Source organism: Planococcus citri, chromosome 2 (assembly GCF_950023065.1).
Source record: "Planococcus citri chromosome 2, ihPlaCitr1.1, whole genome shotgun sequence".
Lineage (NCBI taxonomy): Eukaryota > Metazoa > Arthropoda > Insecta > Hemiptera > Pseudococcidae > Planococcus > Planococcus citri.
Genome location: NC_088678.1, coordinates 22,034,704 through 22,056,628, shown reverse-complemented (window position 1 = coordinate 22,056,628; position 21,925 = coordinate 22,034,704). Strand labels below are relative to the sequence as shown.

Below are 21,925 nucleotides of genomic sequence, written 5' to 3'. Positions count from 1 at the left end.
TAAAGGAAATTGGTATCGTTTCATATTATCAGAATACGAACACCGGAAATTTTTATGACGTCGACTATTTCTAGAAATTACCTGTAACGTTAGAAAAAAATATAATTACGATTTTTTCTAAAAATCACGTGTTTATATTTTACAGGACCTCTGCTGGCAACCGTGATGATAACGATAACGGGAGAAATTTTGCGATACGTTTCCCCAAAGTTTGGAGCCATGGTAGCCATAGAAGCCGAACGAAAAGCATACCTCAGGCATATACATACCAGAATCATAACGAATGCCGAAGAAATAGCATTCTACAAAGGACACGACGTAAGTTACGATGCAGTTTTCACAACGTACATACATATGTAAGGTATCGCGTATTATTTTTAGATACGTAGGTACGTAGGTACTCGTATTATTACCTGTGTCTCTGCACTTGTGTCGTAACGAGCTTCGACTTGGTGAGTTATAAATTTGTCTAATGTCTACCTATTCGACGTGGTACATGCATTTGATTTACGACTCGGTTAACTCGCACCTGGGTAGATACTTTTACTTTCGAGTTGCGGTTCGTTTAGGCATATAGATGAAGTTTACTCGATACCGGTGGAAGAAAGTACCTAGCAACTGAAGCACATCCCTCGCCTTATTAACCGCTCAATTTAAATATATGTGGTCGGATTTCGAACACGAGGTACTTTCCTTTCAGCTTCAGCTGGACAGACAGCAAACGGTAAAAATCGTTGTTTGGTCGGTACAACTTTTGTAACTGGTTCGAACTTCCGCGTTTGGTTTCTACGACGAGGTAAAGGATCTCTTTTCATCTACACATGAACTGTCGATCTCGATATCGAAGACATCGACTGAACAACGTGCCTACTGCCTAAGATACAATGTATTTCTTTATGTACACAGATTCAGATACTCTTGTGATCGAATAAGAGCATGAATATACTTCACCTTAACCTAGTTCAACCAATGAAAACAAAATATTGAGAGGAAAAAAAAAGAATTACTATGACGAGACAAATAACGGCCACTTGCAATTTCATGGTCACGCGTTCTACTGCTCAAACGTTTATCTTGGCGCGACGATTACTGCCGCACTGCACCGTGTACTGTCCAAGTGCCCAACTACCTGTATTTACCTATGTGTAGTGGTCTTCCATATTTACTCTATGCCTCTTGTATAATATTTACACCATCAATTGTCATCGATGAGAGTGTAAATTTGTTCGTTCGTTGACCAAGCAACCATCTTCATTATTATGGATGGAGATGATACGGAATTGTTGTATATTTTTTAAAATCGAACGTGGTCGCGTGCGCGATGAACAAACAACTTGTGCCAAGTTTGATGGCCAAATAATTGTTATCGATTCAAGGTCATCCTGGCAAGAAGTTGTACTTTATAACAAGCTAGGTCGGGGTTAAGATACACTATACAGTTCTAATAACGAGGTACCTATATTCGATTCATCGAGTTACCTATGGTCTATGGTCGATTCGCGAATCGGAATCGCGATTCCGTCATGGCTCGTGTTGCTCATACCGAATTAATGTATGGGAATAAGAATAATACGTACATACGGAAGTACGTTGACACCTTTTTGAGAATTCCGACGACGAGTAATGAAAACTTGGTCCGAATGGCCCCGGCGACCTTGAGGAAGTACTCAATTGCGCAGGTTTTCGGATAATATGACCATTTCGTGAAATGATTTCCGTCGAAAGTGCCTATATAATTTGGTGTGGGTGGAGATTACGTCGTTGGTCAACTTGGGTATTGAAAAAATTGTGTTGGCTAAAAACGTACTCGTATTTTGTTGATTATTACGACGGCATGAACAGATTGTTTTGAGAATTTTGAATAAGATTTATGGGTGATTTGTAATGGTAAACTGTGTGAATGTGATGATTTTAAACGATTATTGGAAACATTTGAAATTTTCTCAAGTCTGAGGTTGAATGATCAATCTATTGATCAGTGTTATTGGATAATTGATGGAAAAAATGCATCTGTTGAAATTATGGTTCAGGTAATTGTAATTCAAACTTTTTGACTTTGAAAAATTCGTGGATATTTGAACAGAGCACTGAGCATGTCAAAAATCTTACAGATCCAAAGTTTCTACTGCGTCAGTTCTTTTCTTAATTTTTGATGAATTTTTGACCATCATCATTGAACTTTGACTCAGTGAGCTGTTCAGTCCGTCTGGGAAAATGTAGAAGAATTGCTCGCCGATGTATCATCAAGTTTTTCTTCGGTCTTCCTCTGCTCTTCCTGTCAGTTAGAGTGTATTCTCTGACTTTTCGAGGGGACCGTTCATCAGGCATTCTATCAACGTGTTTTTGCCATTTCTTTCCGTAATCTTTCACTCGTCTAATGATTGGCTCTGCTCCTAGCTCCTTCAGGATGTCCTACTCTTTGACTTCCTCTGGAGCATACACACCAATCACTGAAATATCTTGGTTCCCAAATTTCAGATTTATCTTAATTTGTCATTCACTCCATATTCTATATATGCCTTCAAAATTGGATTATACAAGTTTGGCATGTCAAAAAATAGTTGACACATAGACTATTGGTTTTTGACTTGACATAGTTCACGTCAAGTTGACGTCATGTATAAATCATAATCCCTGCTCTGGCACATTCAGCTTTTCCTACTCCAGCATATACTCGGGTGAATTCTTCTCATTCATCAGTGCTGCTGCCCTTTATCTTGGTTTCCGTGATAACAGCTATGTAGATGTATCCCTTGCACATTCCAGGTAGCGATCCTCAGCCTGTTTTGTTTCTATGTCAAACTTTTAGTTGACGTCCAACCCTGCCTGGATGTTGTCTTTGAGCCTGTTCCATGTATAAATCATAATCCCTCCTCTGGCATATTCAGCTTTTCCTACTCCAGCATATACTCGGGTGAATTCTCCTCATTCATCAGTGCTGCTGCCCTTTTTCTTGGTTTCTGTGATAATGGCTATGTCGATGTATCCCTCGCACATTCCAGGTAGCGATCTTCAACCTGTTTTGTTTCTTCCATAATGTGCGCTCTTTGCCTGCTGCCCAACAAGGTTCCCTGATTTTCCAGCGGGTTTCTTCTAATTTATGTTTTCTCGAGAAATTGTTTTTTTTTGTTTCTATGGGTTTCTAGCCCAAGGAAGTATAGCTTGATGAGGGGGGCTGCCCTCTGCTTCTTCAAGCCGACTTTCCCAAAGATTGGTTATATCACCCTATTCTCGCTTTTGTACAGGATTTGTGCCTAGCACTAGCAGTATTTATGACTCTTGACTATTGTGGTTGGCAAGCGTTGCTGCTCTTCATGTTGCTGCTTCAGGGATATTTTCCAACTTCCAGCCTGCCGAAGATGAGTTACCGGCCTCTGTGATGTGGACGCTCCAAACCTCTCTTAAGGTTTGTCTTCTCTACTCCTGGGACTGGCATTGCAGTCGTAGTTGTAGCATAGATTGTATGTACTTACCTCAAGTTGGCCCAAGAGGCCACAAATTTTTGAAAATGTTGAAAAATTTTAGAGATTGGTGGAAGAATGTGACTTTTAAAAACTGATATATGAACTAGAACTTTCTGAGTCTATTTTCATCAAATTCCAGATGTTCTGGAGCCTCTAGTGTAAAATCAATTTTCTCCATGGAATTTCAAATTTCTTCAGAACGATTAGATATTAATTTGAGCTCCTGAAATTTTGGTTCGCAGCTACTTTTGACTACCTGTTCAACTTCAAACAAGAAATATGTGCTTCAAGTAAATTCCAGACCAGAGGATTCGGTTTTTTTTTCATTCTTAAAGAAAAGTCTCCAGAATACCTGAAATTTTCGAAAAAAACGAGGGTAAAAATGAAAATTCAGCATCCTTTCAACGTAGGAGTATGGCAATCAAAAAATTCGTTCTATCAATTTGAGAATTCAAAAATTAGACACGCTTGTATAAACCATTCATTACTATCTCATTTTTCATCAAATTTTCATGTTTTCCATAAAAATTGGACTATTGAATTTTTGAAACTCAGCATGAAATTCAGCTTCTTATTTTCAGCTCACTTTCAGGAAAATCAAAAAATCTGCTGGAGCCTTCGAAATGGTGCGAAACCATCTTCAAATTATTCTAGAGGATAAAAATTAGATCCATCCCTCGTAAGCTGAACATTACTTTTCTATTTCAATTTTATCAAATTTTGATTTTTTCCATAAAAATTGTTTTTTTTTTGAATTTCTTATAATTTTTCAAAAATGGTAAAATCTCTTCGAATGGATCTGAGTGAGGTACCTATCAAAATTTAGGCTGGTATGATGTAAACATTGCCTTTCCATCTCAATGTTATCGAATTTTGATTTTTTACTCAAAAATTAAGCTGAATTTGAATTTTCGAAGTTCGCTATAAAAATTCAAAATAAAATTCGATATATGTGTTTCGACTTGAAAACATTTTTTGCCTGTTTTTTCTAAATACCCAAGAATTTTTCAAACTTGATATGTAGGGTTGAAATGGTTTGCTTTTTGGCTGGAAAAGGATTACATACTCAAGCAACATTTTGATTGGAGAATTTTTAAGAATTATGTGTATACCTATTACCTAAGTATCTATATCATTTGGCATAGATTTTTTTAGAATCAATTTTTGATAACTTTTTCAAAAAGTCATGAAAAATTTATCAAAAGCTAGGGTTTCATCTATTCGATCTGATCAGATTAGATCTCGTATAAAGTCAAATTGGATCCATGAAATTTTCAAATCTGATGAAATCTGCTGAGATCCAATCATTTTCCCCTGGAAATTTGTTCCGGAATAAGGACAAATAACTCCAAAAACCCAAGTTTTCATTTTTCTCCCCTAGAGTATTGTAGGATTTGCGCATACTGATGCTAAAAAATACAAATTATTAAAAAATTCGTTGATGTAGGGTACGTGCTCTAATGACTAATTTTCAGTGAAATTGCTTAAAAAAATCATAAATCGTCCATCATCTTTATATAAATAAATAAATAAAATCGCGAATGAAAAATTATTTGAAAACTTGCACAGGTACGTAACGTACTTAGAATTTCCACTTTTACTGGGATATTTGCCAAGTTAATGACAGCCTCATGTACGAGTAAGGTACGTGCTAAAATAATGCATATAATTTATCGTATAGTACAACGCTACATCTCTAACAACAAATTATCGGAAATGGTTAACAAAATTACAAAGAAGAGGATTAACGTGTCGTTTGTTGCTATCAGTACTCTTCCATCTTTCCTTCGTCCTCCTAAATGAAATTTCTAGCGTAAAAAATACGTCATTCTTGTGTATAAAGGTCAAAAGAACGCGTGGTATTTTACGTGGTCGGTGGAATTTTCCATCAAATACTCGTATGTTGCTATTTCATCGAAACATATAAGAAAATGCAAAACAGTCGTCAGTCGGGCTACTGGTTTTTTAGGGCTTGGCTTTATATTAATAGGACCACGAGAGATTTTCAATTACGTACTCTTCGATGATGTAGAAAACGTATTCTATTTTTGGATAAGTACACCAGTGTTAAATTCAATCATTTGGTTGAATTGAAAATAAAAATCCTTCTGGTCATATTAGTGTTCGCGTTGTTATAAGTACAGTGAATTTCCCAAACAGGATGTCCAAATTAGAGTTACTTTTTTGTTTATTTGTAATTCGCGCGGTATTCGCCAATTAGTATTCCAGACATCGGATCATCGACGTGTGTTTGCCATAAAACGAATTCCACTCGCGTTTGAGTGATTTAAAAAATTATATTCATTCTTCCGGAAAGTGATCATTTTTGTAGTGATACCCTGCTGGTAATTTTTTGGTTCGATGAAAACACAATTAAAAAAATTACCTGTGTAGCTAATGTACTAGGTTTTATGATGGATTATTTCAATTCTGTTTATATACTGAAATTTTGAATTTTATTTTCGATTTTTGGATGTGACCTCACGATGCTTCTTTTAGCCTTTTCTCAATTTTGAAAAAAAAATATATTCAATTATTCACTCTAATAGGGGGGGGGGGGAAGGATTGTCTTCAAATATCAATTTATATTTTTTGGATTCAAGCCCTTGGTGTCCTTCCATCCTCGCAATATTTTAAAATTCGAATCTGCAATCCCAAAAATGAATAGATATTCGAATCCAGTGTCTTCAAACTAGTGGGATTTCACTCTGCTGCAGATTTTTCAGACACACTGTACCCACAGGTAGCTATATTCTTAGAAACTAACGACGATGTGTTGTTATTTACAAAAAATCTCGACAACATTGATGATAAATGACCTGCGAGAGATGGCGCTTAATCCACCTAGGTGGATTTGAACTGCAGCCAAATATGCTTATCCGTACAAAAGAAATGATCAAACACTCGACGATTACGATTATTTTTTCGCCAATATTTTTCCAACACTTGTTCGTGTGCTTGTGATTCGGCAAAATTACACACCTTGTTTGAACTATTAGCCATCGTTCTATCGTTGATAAAGCTATATAATTCGAGATGTTATTCGGCCAACCGAACATTACAGCATTGTGTATAATTAACACGGCATCGCGGATCACTCAATCGAACTGGATCTACGAATATGGTGTCGTTGACCCATCAAACGTGTAGCTAGAACAATACGAGCAGTCGTGATGATTGATGAGCAGGTTTTTCGATTTGATGATCTATTCGCTTTCTTTTTTATTGACGGTTGGTCGTTTTGATGAGTCAATTCAGTGGGTGTCTAATTAGTGGTTTTTTGCCCGCGAGACGATCTCGAAACTCGGACCTGGAACTGGAAAACGTATACGAAATGATTTCCGGACTGCGTATCGAAGCATGAATACCCTTTACCTATCGATGTTTTAAGTAAATGAACACCGATGTTTACTTTCTCCGGACGGTAAATGCTCATAGACGTTTGTAATATCGTATAGTCTAGGTTCTCGTATGTATGTGATTGTATGTAATGAGCATTCGGATGCATTTTCATTTTCTATCATACGTAGACGTACCTTACCTATAGAAGATAGAGAAGGCCCATTATTGTCGTCGATAGATGGATTATTCAACCATATACGATGAACGCGTATATAGCGGTATAATTGCCATGTTACGTGTACCATTGTAAAAATCGCCTATATCATCAATTGTGTGCTCGAGTCGAACTCTTCGTATATAACTTTATTTATATGTACTAAAACGGAAATAAAGCTCGATCGCGACCTGTAGCGTGATTCGATTGTTACGTCAGAGTCGCCGCTTCATATTCAATATTGCTATTTACTCTATTGTTCGATTGTTTGCATGATTTATTTTATAATACGTAGAACGATATGTTTGTTTGTTTGTTATTTTTTTTCGACCATCAGAGAATAAGATCGATTTTTTTTTCATTTTGCAGGTCGAACTGTTCCATTTGCAGAATGCTTTCCAATCTTTGGTCAGGCAAAAAGATCGAATATTTTTGCAGAAATTATGGTACGTCGTGTTAGAACAATTTTTAATGAAATATGTATGGAGTGGCACCGGAATGGTGATCGTTTCGTTACCAATATTGACTGGAGGTGGCAAAGCGTCTAGAAATTCAGGTAATTTTTCAACTATTTCTATTCGTTTTTGAAGTTAGTTGTAAGTACGAGTAATTTATTATGTGTAAGTAGTGTTGTGCTGCTGCTTAAGTCTTTCTTACGTAGGTCTAGGTAACCTATTAGTCGAAAAAAAATAAACAATATATTTGCAAATCATTATAGTAAAATCATCATCATGCCATTTAATTGGTGGACGGTAAAATTGAGTAGATGAATAACTCGAAGAATCGATTGCTCAAAATCAACGTTATTTGAAGGCGAGCCGGAATCGGTGGGGACAGCGGATGCTTAGTTAGAGCGAAGGGAATAGTTCTTTCCCTTGCGGATTAGGGAAAAATATTGCTAATTGTTTGAAATATTTTGAACTTGAGTCTTGAAAAAAATATACATAATTGCCTGTACCTGCCTATTATAAAATATTCTATCGAATATCTGGAAATGATCGATTTCGAAATTATTTCTTCTATGTATGAAAAATTTCAACATTCGGTTCATGGATGTTACTGTCAGTTCAACTGGTCTTTTTCAAATTTTCATGATATTTCCACCCCCCTCCCCCCATATTTCAAATGTTTACAACAAATTTTTCATCATTTTCGAAGTCTTTCAAGCAAATTTTGCAGATTTTTAGACAGTCTCCGAGACGTTTTGCGTAATTTTTCTCAATTTTTTGGATATTTTGAACGATTTTCGTATCAATTTAACAAATTCCCCCAAATTTCAGTGATCGGGGGTATCTTGACAACGTATATGCTGAAAAAAAAACTTCAAAAAAAAGTAATCAAAGAAATCTGCCAATTTTTATGCGTTCATTTTTGAAATAATTTTTATTCGAAAGTTTTCTGGCAATTTTTTTTTCATTTTGATTTTCGACATCTCAGTTTTTTTTTGGAGGGAAAAAGAAAAGTCGAGTTCAGAGGTTTTTGAAAATTTTTTGAAAAAAAAAAAATTGTGTCAAAAAGGTTCCTAGTTTTGAAATCTATCGGTATACCTTTTTTAAATTTCAAAATTGGAAGTATCTTTTTTTATGAAAATTATGGGAATAGATGTATTTATTTTTTTGTTTGAAAGTTGATTATGAAATGTTAATTTTGTGATCTGACCAATTTTCGGTCAACAGTGAAAGTTGAAGTTGAAGATTAGGTTTTATGGAGGAGGGGGAGGGGGGGTTCTTTCATGAGAATACCAAATTAGATTCTAACGAAGGCAGCAAATGTACTTCACGCCACCCTCTCTCTAAATACGTACATTTCACACTGTCAAATTTACATCGTTCACATGAAAGAAAAAATAAAATCATTTCCTTATTTTTAGTGCTGTTTTTTCAGTAATAAGTTACTTGAAGTAACTTTTGGTTACTTTTTCAAAATTTTTGCTCATTAAAGTTACCTTTATTCTGAAATGTTCAAAAATTCAACTTTTCCGAATTTTGGCACCACCTTTAAAAAATGTTGATGAAATCAACGAATGAATAATATATAAAAGTAGGTATAAGTATTCACTTTTTTTCCTTTTCCAATTCGTAATGTACCCTGCCTCTGCCCTTGGTTAAAATTATCAAAGTTTCGCTTTTTTCCAAAAGTAGTAAAAAAGCTCGGCTTTTGTAAAAATATCCAAAAAGTGCTGTTTCTTGCTAAAAATTGTTAAAAATTGTCGCTTGTTTACAAAAAATTCCAAATGTTTTACTTTTTGAAAAAAAATTGCCCAAAAATCTTGCTTTGTTGCCTAAAATTGCCAAAAAAAACCTTGCACTTTTGCTAAAATTGCCAAAGTTTCGATTTTTGCCAACATTTTCAAGAAGAGTCAATTTGGAAATAAGCAATACTTAATTTTTAGATTTTTCGGGAAGAAAACAAGAATTTCTTAGTTGTATGTTGACAAAAATTAAGACCTTTTAACAATCTTGGAAAAAAATGAGATTTTCTGACAATTTCTGACAATTTTGACAAAAGAAGACCTTTATCAACAATTTGAATTTTGTGACGTGATTTCTGAAAAAAAAAATTGACCATTTCATATAACACAAAGTGTCCACACTTCTGGAAAATCTGGAAAAGTCGGGGAATTTCGACCGTCTGGAAAGTCATGAAAAAGTCAGGGAATTTCAGAAATTTAGAGCAATTTTTCCTCAAAAGTCAGGGAATTTTTTGAAAGTGTTCATTTGTAATTGTTTAATAATTCTAGTAGTTTTATTGTATTTCTTTTTGAGTTCAGGCTTGGAACCAAACGTATTGAAAAACGTGGTTTTTTCAATGCAAAGGAGGGGTAATTTTAAAAATACGGTGGTTTTATTTTGAAAAAAAGATGTGGAAAAATGGAAAAATTGGTCTGGAAAACCTGGAAAAGTGAGGGAAAATCATTTCCAGAAACGAATGGACACCCTGTAAAGGGTTACAAAAACGCCTCATTGTTTCGGCATACATTGCAATAAGTATGTACATATCCCTTTTTTGCCAGTAATTAAAAAGTTTTGTTTTTTTTTGCCAAAAATTGACAAAAATTCTCAATTGTTACCAAATTTCTAAAAAATCTTGCTTTCTTCTTAATAATGCCACAAATTGCCAAAATATCTTACTTTTTTTCCAAAAATTTGCTATCTGTAAAATTTTAAATAAAAAAAAACATTGCTTAAAAGCCTCGCTTTTTTGGCAATTTTTCCGCTCAAAAAAAGCTCTGCCTTTTGCTAAAATCCAATTGAAGACGTCATAGCAAAAAGGACATATGTGAAAAGTTGTATTTTGAGAAAAAGCTGTGTGAAAGTTGGTGCGCTTGTGAAGAGTGTACCACATTCAGTAAAATTATAGTACAGGGATTGTACTATAATTTTACTGAATGCAGTACACTCTTCACAAGCACACAAACTTTCAAACAGCTCTTTCCCAAAGTACAACTTTTTCACATATGTCCTTTTTGTTATGACGTCTTCAATTGCAAAAAATTTCCAAAAAAATTGCTTCTGATAAAAATTTAAATAGGCGTCATTTTCTTGCCAATAGGTAGGCCTATAGGTTGTTGCTTAACAGTCCTACTTTTTGCCAAAATTGTCAAAGCCTCTCAAATCTCATTTGAGTTTTATTATTGAATTAAATGTTTATTGTTTCATTCAAGATTGTTTCGTATTTTTTTTTTTTTTTTTTTTTTTTTTTTACATTTTAATTGAAATGTTCTGGCTTTTTTTGGTGATTTTTTTTCAACATCAGAATGTTTTTTTCACTTTTTGTATCTGTTTTGATTTTTTGGTTATTTTTTCGAACTTTTTAGTTATATTTTTTTTGGAAAAAATTGGGTGCAAGTCCTAGATGTTCAAATATGACTGTAATAAAAAGAGGGAGATTTTAGGGCGAATTTTTCAAGCCTAATACTTTGACTCCCCTCCCCCCCCAAAAAAAATCAATATACTGAGATCTTTGGAATGATCTCTCGAGTACGAAAATGAAATCGATTCGAATTTAACACCATCATGTACCTATGTATAAGTTGAATCTGTAGTGATTGTGTAGCTCTAGACACTTTCATATGGACAGATCAAAGTGTTCTAGGCCTATGTATGAATCCCTAGATTTGAACGACCTTCTCACAGAACACCTATACGTATACCTTACTCATACAAAGCGCCGTGATATTATTATTATTGAGTCACTATCGGTCGATTATTTTATCGTCGAGAACAAATAAACGCAAACGCAAAATCGTATTTTCAAACGTACTTCACTTTATTAATGACAAAATAAGATTACTCTAATAAACGTAGCACACGTATGTACGTATGTACCTATAGTACTACCTACTCAACGTAATTTGGAACATTTACACATACAATACTTGTATGAGTGAGTTATCATGTTCGCAATGCTCTATCACTATTTCGACGTCGTCACTCGTCGTCATAAACAGCTAGTAGTAGGTACAATAAGGTATGTATGTACTTGCGAATGGAAATTTCCTTCAAATCTCGAGCGTCGAAGTCTCGAAATTTGCTCACAGGTCAATTTGGTGCAATCACGACGAAGATACCTACGCTATTATCATTAACCAACATCTGAACATCTGCGAATGCTTAGTGTTGTGTTCTTCATCGTCACTCACTCGCTCTCGCGCTCTCAGTAACCTACGTACGTCATCTGTAATCTCAGTAAATTAACATTTTACATTTGACTGGTGCATTTCAAACCGAGACAACTTCCTTTTCGTGTGTATTCGCGATTACGTAACTGGTTTTCTATTTTATTACCGTCGAATGTCGTCCTACTTTTTTTTGCCAAACGAGTGTTTTTTTCTCTCGCGAATGCGTGGATTAGTTGTTCAAAAAAATCTCCTCCGCTGTTTCCCCTTCGTCTCGTCGTCGCTTTCGAACTGTCTCATCAAAAAGTGCAAAGCAAACAAGTCGCGAATTACGAGCGACCTTGAACGTGCGAAGATACATAAAGTATGATAGTACGAATTCCTCAACTGACGAACGTAACGCCGCCAAAAAGCCATAATTTATCGACACGTTGATTTTTTAATTACAAATTAACCGCCTCCTGTATATTATGCTATGTACTCGTGTACCTATGTCGATGAATCATCTTTATAGATACTCGTTCAGATAACGTCTAACCGCAAGTTCCAGTATGTCTGAATTGTTGAGGGCGTCGAGTACTCGCGAAAATTATTACAGGTGTATTAAACCAGTACAATTTCGGTCGCGAATTCTCAGCTTTGCGAAATTTTCCATCGATTTGTGAGAAATTTGGATAGACCTTCGCGAATTCGCGGAAATATTGTTAAAAAATTTACGAGGCGTGCGTGAGAGGACTGATTTTTTGTCTAAAAATTACCTAGATGGTAATAAAACTGATACGTGGACGAAATGGTGCAACTATTCGTGCACATATTCGTGATGTGTTCATTTGCAATGCTTTTTCAACACCTAATACTTTGGGAGAAATCGTCATAAAAGTCACTGTGAGGTATTTTTTTTCTCGTCAATGGATCAAGGTGAGGAGTAGAAGGATAAAGGGAGGTAAAATAGCGCCTCTGTTTAAAATTCTACTAAATATATTGAAATAATTTTTTTTTTAAAAATCCAAGTTTGATAGAAAATGGAACGTCTTGAGCTCGAGTTCTCTACTAGTCGGGGGGGCGCATAAGGATCAATTGCACCCCCTGCCGATCCTCCGGGGCGACTTTTTTCTTAAAGGGGAAGTCCTAAGGAACATTTTTAGCCCTTGTCCTAAAAAAAAGTGGCCCTACTTACAAAATGGCGGCCACTTTAATTGACAGGTCAGCCGAAATCGTAGATTTTACGTTCCAACATGGGACTAGCGTAATATTTTTTAAACCGTACAAAGATAGATCGAAAGAGCAGGCAAAAGTTCATCACCTGTCAAAATTTCAAGTGCAAAAGTGCCTTTTTCAATTTTTGGTGAATTTTCAAAAATCAAATTTTGGTCAAAATGTGAGAAAAAAATCGAAATTTTACCAAATTGACCTAGAAAACTTAAATTTGGGATATACTCCATTTTCGACCTGCCAAATCGATTGGAAACTGTTTCAACCCGTTTTGAGCAGTTCTGGAGCCTCCAGCGGATTTTTGAAACTCGAAATTCCCACAAAATTTCATCAAATGGAGTTGGAAAGCCAAAATTAATTCTGCAAATTAATTTCAATACGCTGTGAAGTCGATTGCAGGAAAATTTCAAGTCGTTTTGGAGCCTCCAGAGATTTTTTGAAAATTACTGGAGCCTCCAGTCGATTTTTGAAACTCTGAATTCCCACGAAATTTCATCAAATGGAGTTGGAAAGCCGAAATTAATTCTGTAAACTTATTTCAATTCGCTATGAAGTCGACTTAAGGTGAGTTCAAGTAATTTTGGAGCCTCCAGTGACTTTTTGAAAGGTTTCATGGCGTTTTTAAGAGAATTGAAATTTCCAAAAAGTAGCTGGAAGTTTCAAAATCACTTGAAACCATTATTCAGTCGACTTTATATTGTATTGAAAGTAGTTTGCAGAGTAAATTTCGGTATGCTAACCTCATTTGACGAAATTTTGAGAAAGTTTCAAGTTTCAGAAATCTACTGGAGGCACCAGTAATTTTTAAAAAGTCGCTGGAGGCTCCAAAATGACTAAACTTGAACCCATCTGAAGTTGTCTTCAGAGGGTGTTGAAATTGGAGGGCATAGTTAATTTCAGCTTTCCATCTCCATTTTTGATAAGTTTCAAAAATTTACTGGAAGCTCCAGTTTTTTTCAAAAAATCGCCGGAAGGGGTAAAACGACTTGAAATTCACCTGCAGTCGACTTCATAGCGTATTGAAATTAGTTTGCAGAAATTAATTTCGGCTTTCCAACTCCATTTGATGAAATTTTGTGGGAATTTCGAGTTTCAAAAATCTGATGGACATGGTGTCTAACAGGTACTTCAGGTACTGCAAGTACTGTAAAAGTGCTGCATTGAAATCCTCGGTACTGCAAGTACTGTAAAGTACTGCATTTTGCCTGAAAAGTACTGCATTTTTTCTCAAACTCATTTCAGTTTTTGGTGAAAATTGTGCTTAAAATGGTTAAAAACCACTATTTTTCAAACAAATTTCCAAAAAAAATTTTTCGCCCTCACTTTGCTCGGGCAATATTTTGGTTTTCTTTTCATATTTCTCAATTTTAAAAAAACTCATAAAAATCACATTATGTTTGGTCAGTTTTCATCTATGTATACCTTTTAATTTTTCCAACGGACCACCTACCCAAAGTTGTCAAATTATAAAAAGTCAGCAAATTTGCCCAAATGTGCTGATCGTGTTGGGACTCGTCAATGTCAATAAATTTTGAAAATTTTTAGTCTTAATAAAGAGGTTTAATTACCAACTTTTGTGAGACTTGAATAGCACATTTTAAGAATTTTTCGCCCTCGCTTCGCTCGGGCTGACGAGTTCTGGAGCCTCCATTGGAGGCTCCAGAACTGCTCGACACGGTTTGAAACAGTTTTCAATCGGTCTGGCAGGTCGAAAATGGAGTATATCCCAAATTTCAGCTTTCTAGGTCAATTTGGCCAAAATTTGATTTTTGAAAATTCACCAAAAATCGAAAAAGGCACTTTAGCACTTGAAATTTGACAGGTGATAAATTTTTCCTGATCTTTCGATCTACCTTTGTAAGGTTTGAAAAATTTCGTAGAAGTCCCATGTTGGAACGCAAAATCTGTGATTTTAGTGGACCTGTCAATCAAAATGGTCGCCATTTTGTAAGTAGGGCCACTTTTTTTTTTGAGGACAAGGGCTAAAAATGTTCCTTAGGACTCCCCCTTTAAGAAAAAAGTTGTCTCAGAGGATCGGCAGGGGGTGCAATTGATCCTTCAGCGGGCTCCTCAAATATACTCATCTTCTATATACATATTGTCGGATGTTACTTATTACTGGGTGATAAAAATGATTATGGAAACTATGAAAGCTAGAAAGCTCAAATTTGAGATGTGGAAAGATTTTTGTAACAGGTCATCAGGAAAAATCTAAAAAGTTCAAAATGTCAATTAGGAAAGCTTCTGGAGCAATTTAAAGCTCAAAAAAGCTCAATAATTATTAAAAATTCATCTCTTGGTAACACTGTAGCAAAAAACTTGATGGCAAATGCTTAGCAAATAAGAAATACATCACATTATCGCTTCGTTCATAAAGCTCAATAATTATTAAAAATTTATCACTTGGTAACACTGCAGCAAAAAATTTATGGCAAATGCTTAGCAAACAATTTCTTCTTCATACCTATAAATATAAACTTTTTGAAAAATTTGTATTCATGGCTGCATTTTACAAATAGCTGAGAGAGACTTAGCGGCACCCTCTAAAAAACGAGTTCTGAGAGCGAAAAAAGAAATCAACAGGTGGTTTGAACATGAATATGACATCCGATTTTTGATTGGCCCACATCCATGGCCTACAACAAATTTTTTGGACTTTTACCAATTGGGGTAGATTCTGGGAGCCATGGGTGCAGTCATTGTGAAAAACTAAGGCTGTATTTGTGTTCAGCAACATGAAAAACATGATTTTTCTCATGAAAATTGGTACAATTTTGATATGATTTTTTTATTATTTTTTTTTTCATCTTTTAGATACATTTAGAGATTTGCTCCATGAATAGCAAATATATACATGTATATGAATTTGATTTTTATACTCCCAAAAGCATTGAAATTGATTTGAAAATTATTCATAAAGTTCTGGAAGAAGTAAACATCCATAAGCAGGATATTTCACTGGATTATAGATTTACAATTATTGACTAAGAATATTATCAACTGTGCTATTTAAAAAATCCTATTTCAACTTGACCTAAATTAATTAGCAGGACTATTGGCATAGAAATGAAAAATGTTCAATTTAATTTTTTTTTCAACTTGGCGTAAATTTATTTCATGACTGTTGGTGTACAAAACAGTGAAGACACAAAAAAATTGCACTGTTTGAAAAATAATATTATTCAACTTGACCGAAATTAATTAGCATCACTATTGGCATTTCCACATCTCAAATTTGAGCTTTCTAGCTGTCATAGTTTCCATAATCATTATTATCACCCAGTAATAAGTAACATCCGTCAATATGTATATAGAGATCAAAATTTGTGACTCTTGTGTCCGTTGGGGGGGGGGGAATGTTGAGAGTCAATTTTGAAAATTGTTTTATTAAAAAGAGACTAGAAAAGGGTCTTAATTTTTTCAAATTTTTAAATGGTAGGTTTCAGTCTTCTGTTAATCATGACGAAAAGTTACATTTTTTAAATTTTAGCCAATTATCAATCTTGAGCCTTATACCTACTCCATGGAAAACTTCAGAGACAGATTTACTCAAAGTTAGATCAGTCTCGAGCTATGCGCCTTCGACTAAAGCAATTATTTCTGACATTGCAATTTTGAATTAAATGCAGATGTGACCTTTCAATTTGATTTCGTTTACCTACCTATTTGAATAATTGTTTGAAATATTTCATCATCAGTTCTCTCTATAACCTTTACCTAACTATTTCAAAACTTTTTGACGAAAAATAGAGACTTTTTGAGAATTTTTTGGCACCAAGACAATTTATTTCTGTCCAATACTTACCTAAAAGCTGAGCTTTTACTTAGATAATATTGAAGAAAAAAAATTTTTAAGCAAAAACTAGATAATTTTAGTAAAAATGAGCAATTTTTTCGAGGCTTTTCAGCTGCGAAAAAGCTAGAATTTTCAGCAATAGGAAAGACTTTTAGGCAATTTTTTTGAAAAAATAAAACTTTTTAGAATTTTTTGCAAACAACCGAGCATTTTTACAATTTTAAGGAAAAAGCAAAACTGACTGTTTTTGGAGGAAAGCACGAATTTTTCATAAAAATGGGATTTTTAGGACATTTTTAGGAACAGGAATAAATACTTCTTGAATTTTTGTTGCGAAAAGTTTTTTCAGGTAAAAGGTGTGTTTTTTGGATAAACATTTTTTTTTTAAAATTTTATGTTGAGTATTCAGGGGGGTTGGGCCGCGAAGCGGCCAGGGGGCGGAGCCCCCTAGTTTTACATATTATTCACCGACCTTATCAACAAAGCGATCCAGTATGGTCGTTCTTGTTCAAGTCTTCGTATCCGCAAGACCCCAGAACAAATCATATCCTGCAAAAAACAACAACAACGCTGCGAGTCTTCAGTCAGTCATCAAAAAACAATCAATTTTTTTACCATTCATCGTGCTTTTTTCTTATTCCAACTGCAGATCAAGTTATCCGAGCATATCTGCAGTAGCGATCCGTATTCCGCACCGTACAATGGAACATTATGCCATATCTCGTGGCAGCTCAACCATACCATATTAAATCATCGCTTTCGAGCATTGCACCGATACGACGACGACTGCACGTGCTGTATGGAATGGATCTCATTATACATATAGCACAATATAATGTGTATTTTACACGTACCTATACGAGTACGAGTACGTAATACGGATTGTCGCTCGCAATGCGTGTTGAACTTTTCGAAAGAAAAACTAGCTTTGTTTTGAACGTTCATGTGTGTACTGTGTAGTATACGTCATCAATCGTGTATAGAAAGAACACGAAATAACCCACAAATAAATACTCGTACTCTACGAGTTTAATTACATATTTGATATTAAGTACATACTCGTATATCGAAATCATTGATACGATTATCTATGAATGAACTACAATAAGAAGCGTTGACTGGATATAGGTTTACTTTACGTGGAATCCATTTCGTAACTTTTTAGACTGATTATATTCCACAATCCACATTCTTGTATGATCGAATCGAAGCAGTTGACAAGTTGACCCGAGAGCTTTGGAAACATTTATATAAGTTACAAATAAAAAATGAGCTCGTTCGCGTGCACTCCGATGGCGATACCTGACCATCGTGTAAAACGCGTCGGGTCGTCGATATAAAAGCAAAATTATGTCAAATCCGCGTGCCTTCTCGCGTATGTTTTTCACTTTTGCGCCTTCTTTTTTTCTTCGTGTCTAAAACTGCCTATATACTACGAGTATTTATGCTAGAACTGTGGGTTTTTGCCCACGACTCTATAAAACAGTACACGATTAACACGATGAACTTTTCCGCCTTTTTTACTAAACCTATGCAACCTAGATGTTTATTTTTTTTTTACCTGGACAGGTACTCGGTGTACATTTATTGACATAGAGAATGGAAAGGATAGGTACAGCTGTGATTTCATGCGTTTTGAGGCATTCTTATTGAGAAATAGGTATGCAAGAGTTGTAGTGTTTTTTTCCTCAAAATCATTGATGATTTTTTTCTGGAGGGTAGAAAAGAGGGAGGGGAATAGAAAATCATTTTGCAAGACCTTTCCCACCTTGTGCAGCTTTAATAAAATGTTTTTTACTATAACTTGTGATGATATGTACAATTTTTGGACCCAATTTTAATGTAGAACTTTCCTAGCAGTACATATATTTTTTTTTACTCTTTTTCTTCCCCCTTAGGTACCATTGTTATCAAAGTTTAACGCAACTTTGTGGTAGTTTGATAACGAAGGTGGTGGCGAGATAAGGTAGACGAATCGACTTTACAAGGGAATTATCTCAACTCAACCGGCAAAAAATTTTTTGAACCAAACAACGGAGAATCGAAAAGGTTCCAAAAATAGACCACCAGCCAATTTCGATTTTTGGCAAAATTTTGAACATTAATTGGGCTAAAACTAGGGAAAATCAAAATTTCAGCAAATTGGCCTAGAAAGCCGAAATTTGCTTTATGCTCTATTTTGGACTTCCCAAGTCGATTAGTGACGGTTTAGAACCGTTCTGGAGCCTCCAACAAATTTTCAATTTTTTCAGTTTACAAAAAAAAAAAAAAAACGCTGTAAATTGGATGAAAATGAAATTTAACACCTATATAAACTTGAATTTACCATCTTTGCGATCATTTGAATCGATTTAGGTTTGTATTATCAAAATATTTTTTGTCGTTCAAATCCTGTGAAAGTAGTGAAAAGGTAGTGATTTTGAAAGTCGGTAGTGAAAGTAGCGAAAAAAATAGTGGCCTAATTTTCAGCAATTTTCCTTGAAAGGTATAATGAAAAATAAAAGAAGTGGAAAATCCAATTTTCCACACATGTTGAAAATATTTACTTGAATTACACATTTTTGGGAGCTTTTGCCCAAGCTTTGCTCGGGCTGTTCGCTCTTCTTTTTCCAAATGAAAAACTTATTATTCAAATTCAAGAACTGTTCAAAGTTTGAATCAGAAAAATAAACTCCTCATTCCATATAAAAACTTTTTTTTACTTTTCAAAACATGAATTTTTGAAAGTTTTTGGCCTTGTTTCATTTGGGCTCGTTTGCTTATCTTTTTCAAGTTTGGATTTTAAAAAAAATTATTCTAATTTTAAAATTTTAAAGCAAAAATAATAAACTTCTTCACCTATCACATAAGATGACATCGTTTTTATGCCTCTCGAAAAGATAATTTTTGAGAGCTTTTGCCCTTGCTTCGCTCAGGCTCGTTTGCTTTCTTCTTCAGTTTTAAATTTTTCTAAAAAAAATCATCTTTCGAATTTCGAAATTTTAAACCAGAATAAACTCGCCGTTTTATTTTGACAAATTGCAAATTTTTATCACAAAATCGTTTAAATTTTGCGATAAATTTTGTAGGTATTTATATTTTTTAAAAATTTGTCATGTTGAAAAAAGTTTTTAATTCGCTCGTATATGTATTTAGAAAAGAACCTTAATGGTAAAAATAGAATCAAAAATTGATATAATAAAATTATATTTTCGACATCCGTTTGCTTGAAAAACATTAAAAAAGCGAAAAATTTGAATGTACAATTTTGCCTCGCCCACCCCCCTTCCCCTCTTAAAAATCCCAAGTGTTTAAACTGATAAAAGTCTTGCTGAACCCTGCAAATAAAAGAAGAAAAATCAATCGGGGGGGGGGGGTTGGGGGGTTGGAATGGAAATATTTTGGAAGGTGATAATTTTTTTTCTAGAGGTAGTGCAAAAGTAGTGAAAATGTAGTGATTTTGGTCTGCAAATTCCTGTCACCAATTATTTTTAAAAAAAGGTTTTCCTATAAATTTGAAATTTTTGAATTGGTACCAGCATCGCACAGAAATGTTTTGAAAATATGCGCCCAAATCGATTGAAAAGGTCGCAAAAGAGGGTAAATCCGAGTTTATATGCAATGAATTTTATTTTCATCCAATTCACAGAGTTGTTTTGAAAACTGGAGAAACCGAATATTCGATTGAGGCTCCAGAATGATTCAAAACCGTCACCAATCGACTCGGCAGGTCGAAAATAAGGTTCAAACCAAATTTCAGCTTTTTTCATTCACACGTTCGTAAATAAATGATGATTTTTGCATATTTTTTTTTTTCAAAAGTAATCATTGGAGAAAATTTTGGATTTGAACCGGCACTTTTTATCCTTCTTACCAACAGTGATTTTTTTTTCGAAAACTGTATGAAACCGAAAATCTGCTGGATGCTCCAAAACGGTTCGAAACCGCCACCAAACGATTTGTCGGGTCGAAAATAGGGTATAAACCTAATTTCAACTTTCTAGGTCAATTTTCTAAAATTTTGATTTTTTCTAGTTTTGGTCCAAATTTGAATTTTTAAAAATTTGCCAAAAACCGAAAAATGAACCTCAGCTCCTGAAATTTTGGCTGGTGGTGTATTTTGGGGTCCTCTTTTGATTCCCTTTCATGGGGTTCAAAAATTTTTGTGCTCGTTAGGATACTTCCATCGTTAGTCGATTTTCTCTAATTTTTCTCCTGCCTTCACTTTTCCACATAAATATAATGTTAGATCTCATAATTTTAATTCTACCACCTTTTGGAACGCATGTGTGACTTCGAAACACATACAGGATTTTCAAGCCATAAAGGTTCTAAACCCAAATTTGAAAATTTTTTCAAGTTTTTTGACCCTTTGAGACAATTTTTTTTTGGAAATATTTCTCAATGCAAATATTTTTTACTTTCGAGCCAATTTTGACTATTTTTTGAGCAGTAGAAGTTGAAATTTATCTAAACAATGAGAGAAAATGTTTTTCGAGCTCAGGGTGGAACCTTTGAATCAGAATTTTTCATCGCAGAATTTAGAATCAACAAGCATAATTTTTACTCTTTTCGTGATGATTGATAAAGTCGTACGTATTCTTTTTTTTCTCACAGTTAGTCTGCTGCTTTTCTTGGAAAATCAGATGAAATAATATTTCGAAAAATTGATCAAAATATGCACTATTGAAAACTTACTTCAGAGAAATTCAACTCGTTGAATACAAAATCCAACATTTTATGGGATATTTTTCAAGTAAAAAAAAAAGCTTTAATATGCGTCTTGGACTCGATTTCGAGTTTGCAGCAAACCCTCTGTAAATAGCATTTCCTGTGCTTGGAAATCGTATTCCAAAGAAATCCGAACGAAAAAAAACCAACAGCACAGCAGCCACATTTCGAAAATTATTACGTTCGTTCGGTAATTAAATAATGATAATCTCAACGTTTTAAGCCAATTTAAGTACATAATCACTCATATTTCCACGAACAAATTTGCTTATTAATTGTGCTGGTATTTGAATAAATCATGTTTTAATTTCATACGAGGCCTTGTGAGCTCTAAATACTCAAATATCCGCCCCCAATGTTCAATTTTTTTCCCCCATCTTATATGTAAATTAAGTCTTCGTCAAGAAATCAATTTACGTATGTAGTTTTGAAAAAAATTCAACACCTTGATAAAACGCGCTGTTTATAAGAGATTGCATTCGTACATATTTTGAAATTTCGATTCGCAACTGAAAAAAAAATCAGGTTAAGTAATCGCAATCGTAATAACAATTTTAATCTCGATGAAA

The 21,925-nt window shown here is 34.5% G+C and overlaps 1 protein-coding gene across 1 annotated transcript in view; it reads left to right on the top strand.

The window, feature by feature from the left end:
- ABCD (ATP binding cassette subfamily D) overlaps window positions 1–21,925 on the top strand; it is a 65,015-nt gene that overhangs the window by 19,472 nt on the left and 23,618 nt on the right. Inside the window, exons 3-4 of the mRNA XM_065349074.1 lie at window positions 146–318; window positions 7,390–7,576. Coding sequence (XP_065205146.1) covers window positions 146–318; window positions 7,390–7,576 — 360 coding nt within the window. The remainder of the gene's footprint in view (window positions 1–145; window positions 319–7,389; window positions 7,577–21,925) is intronic.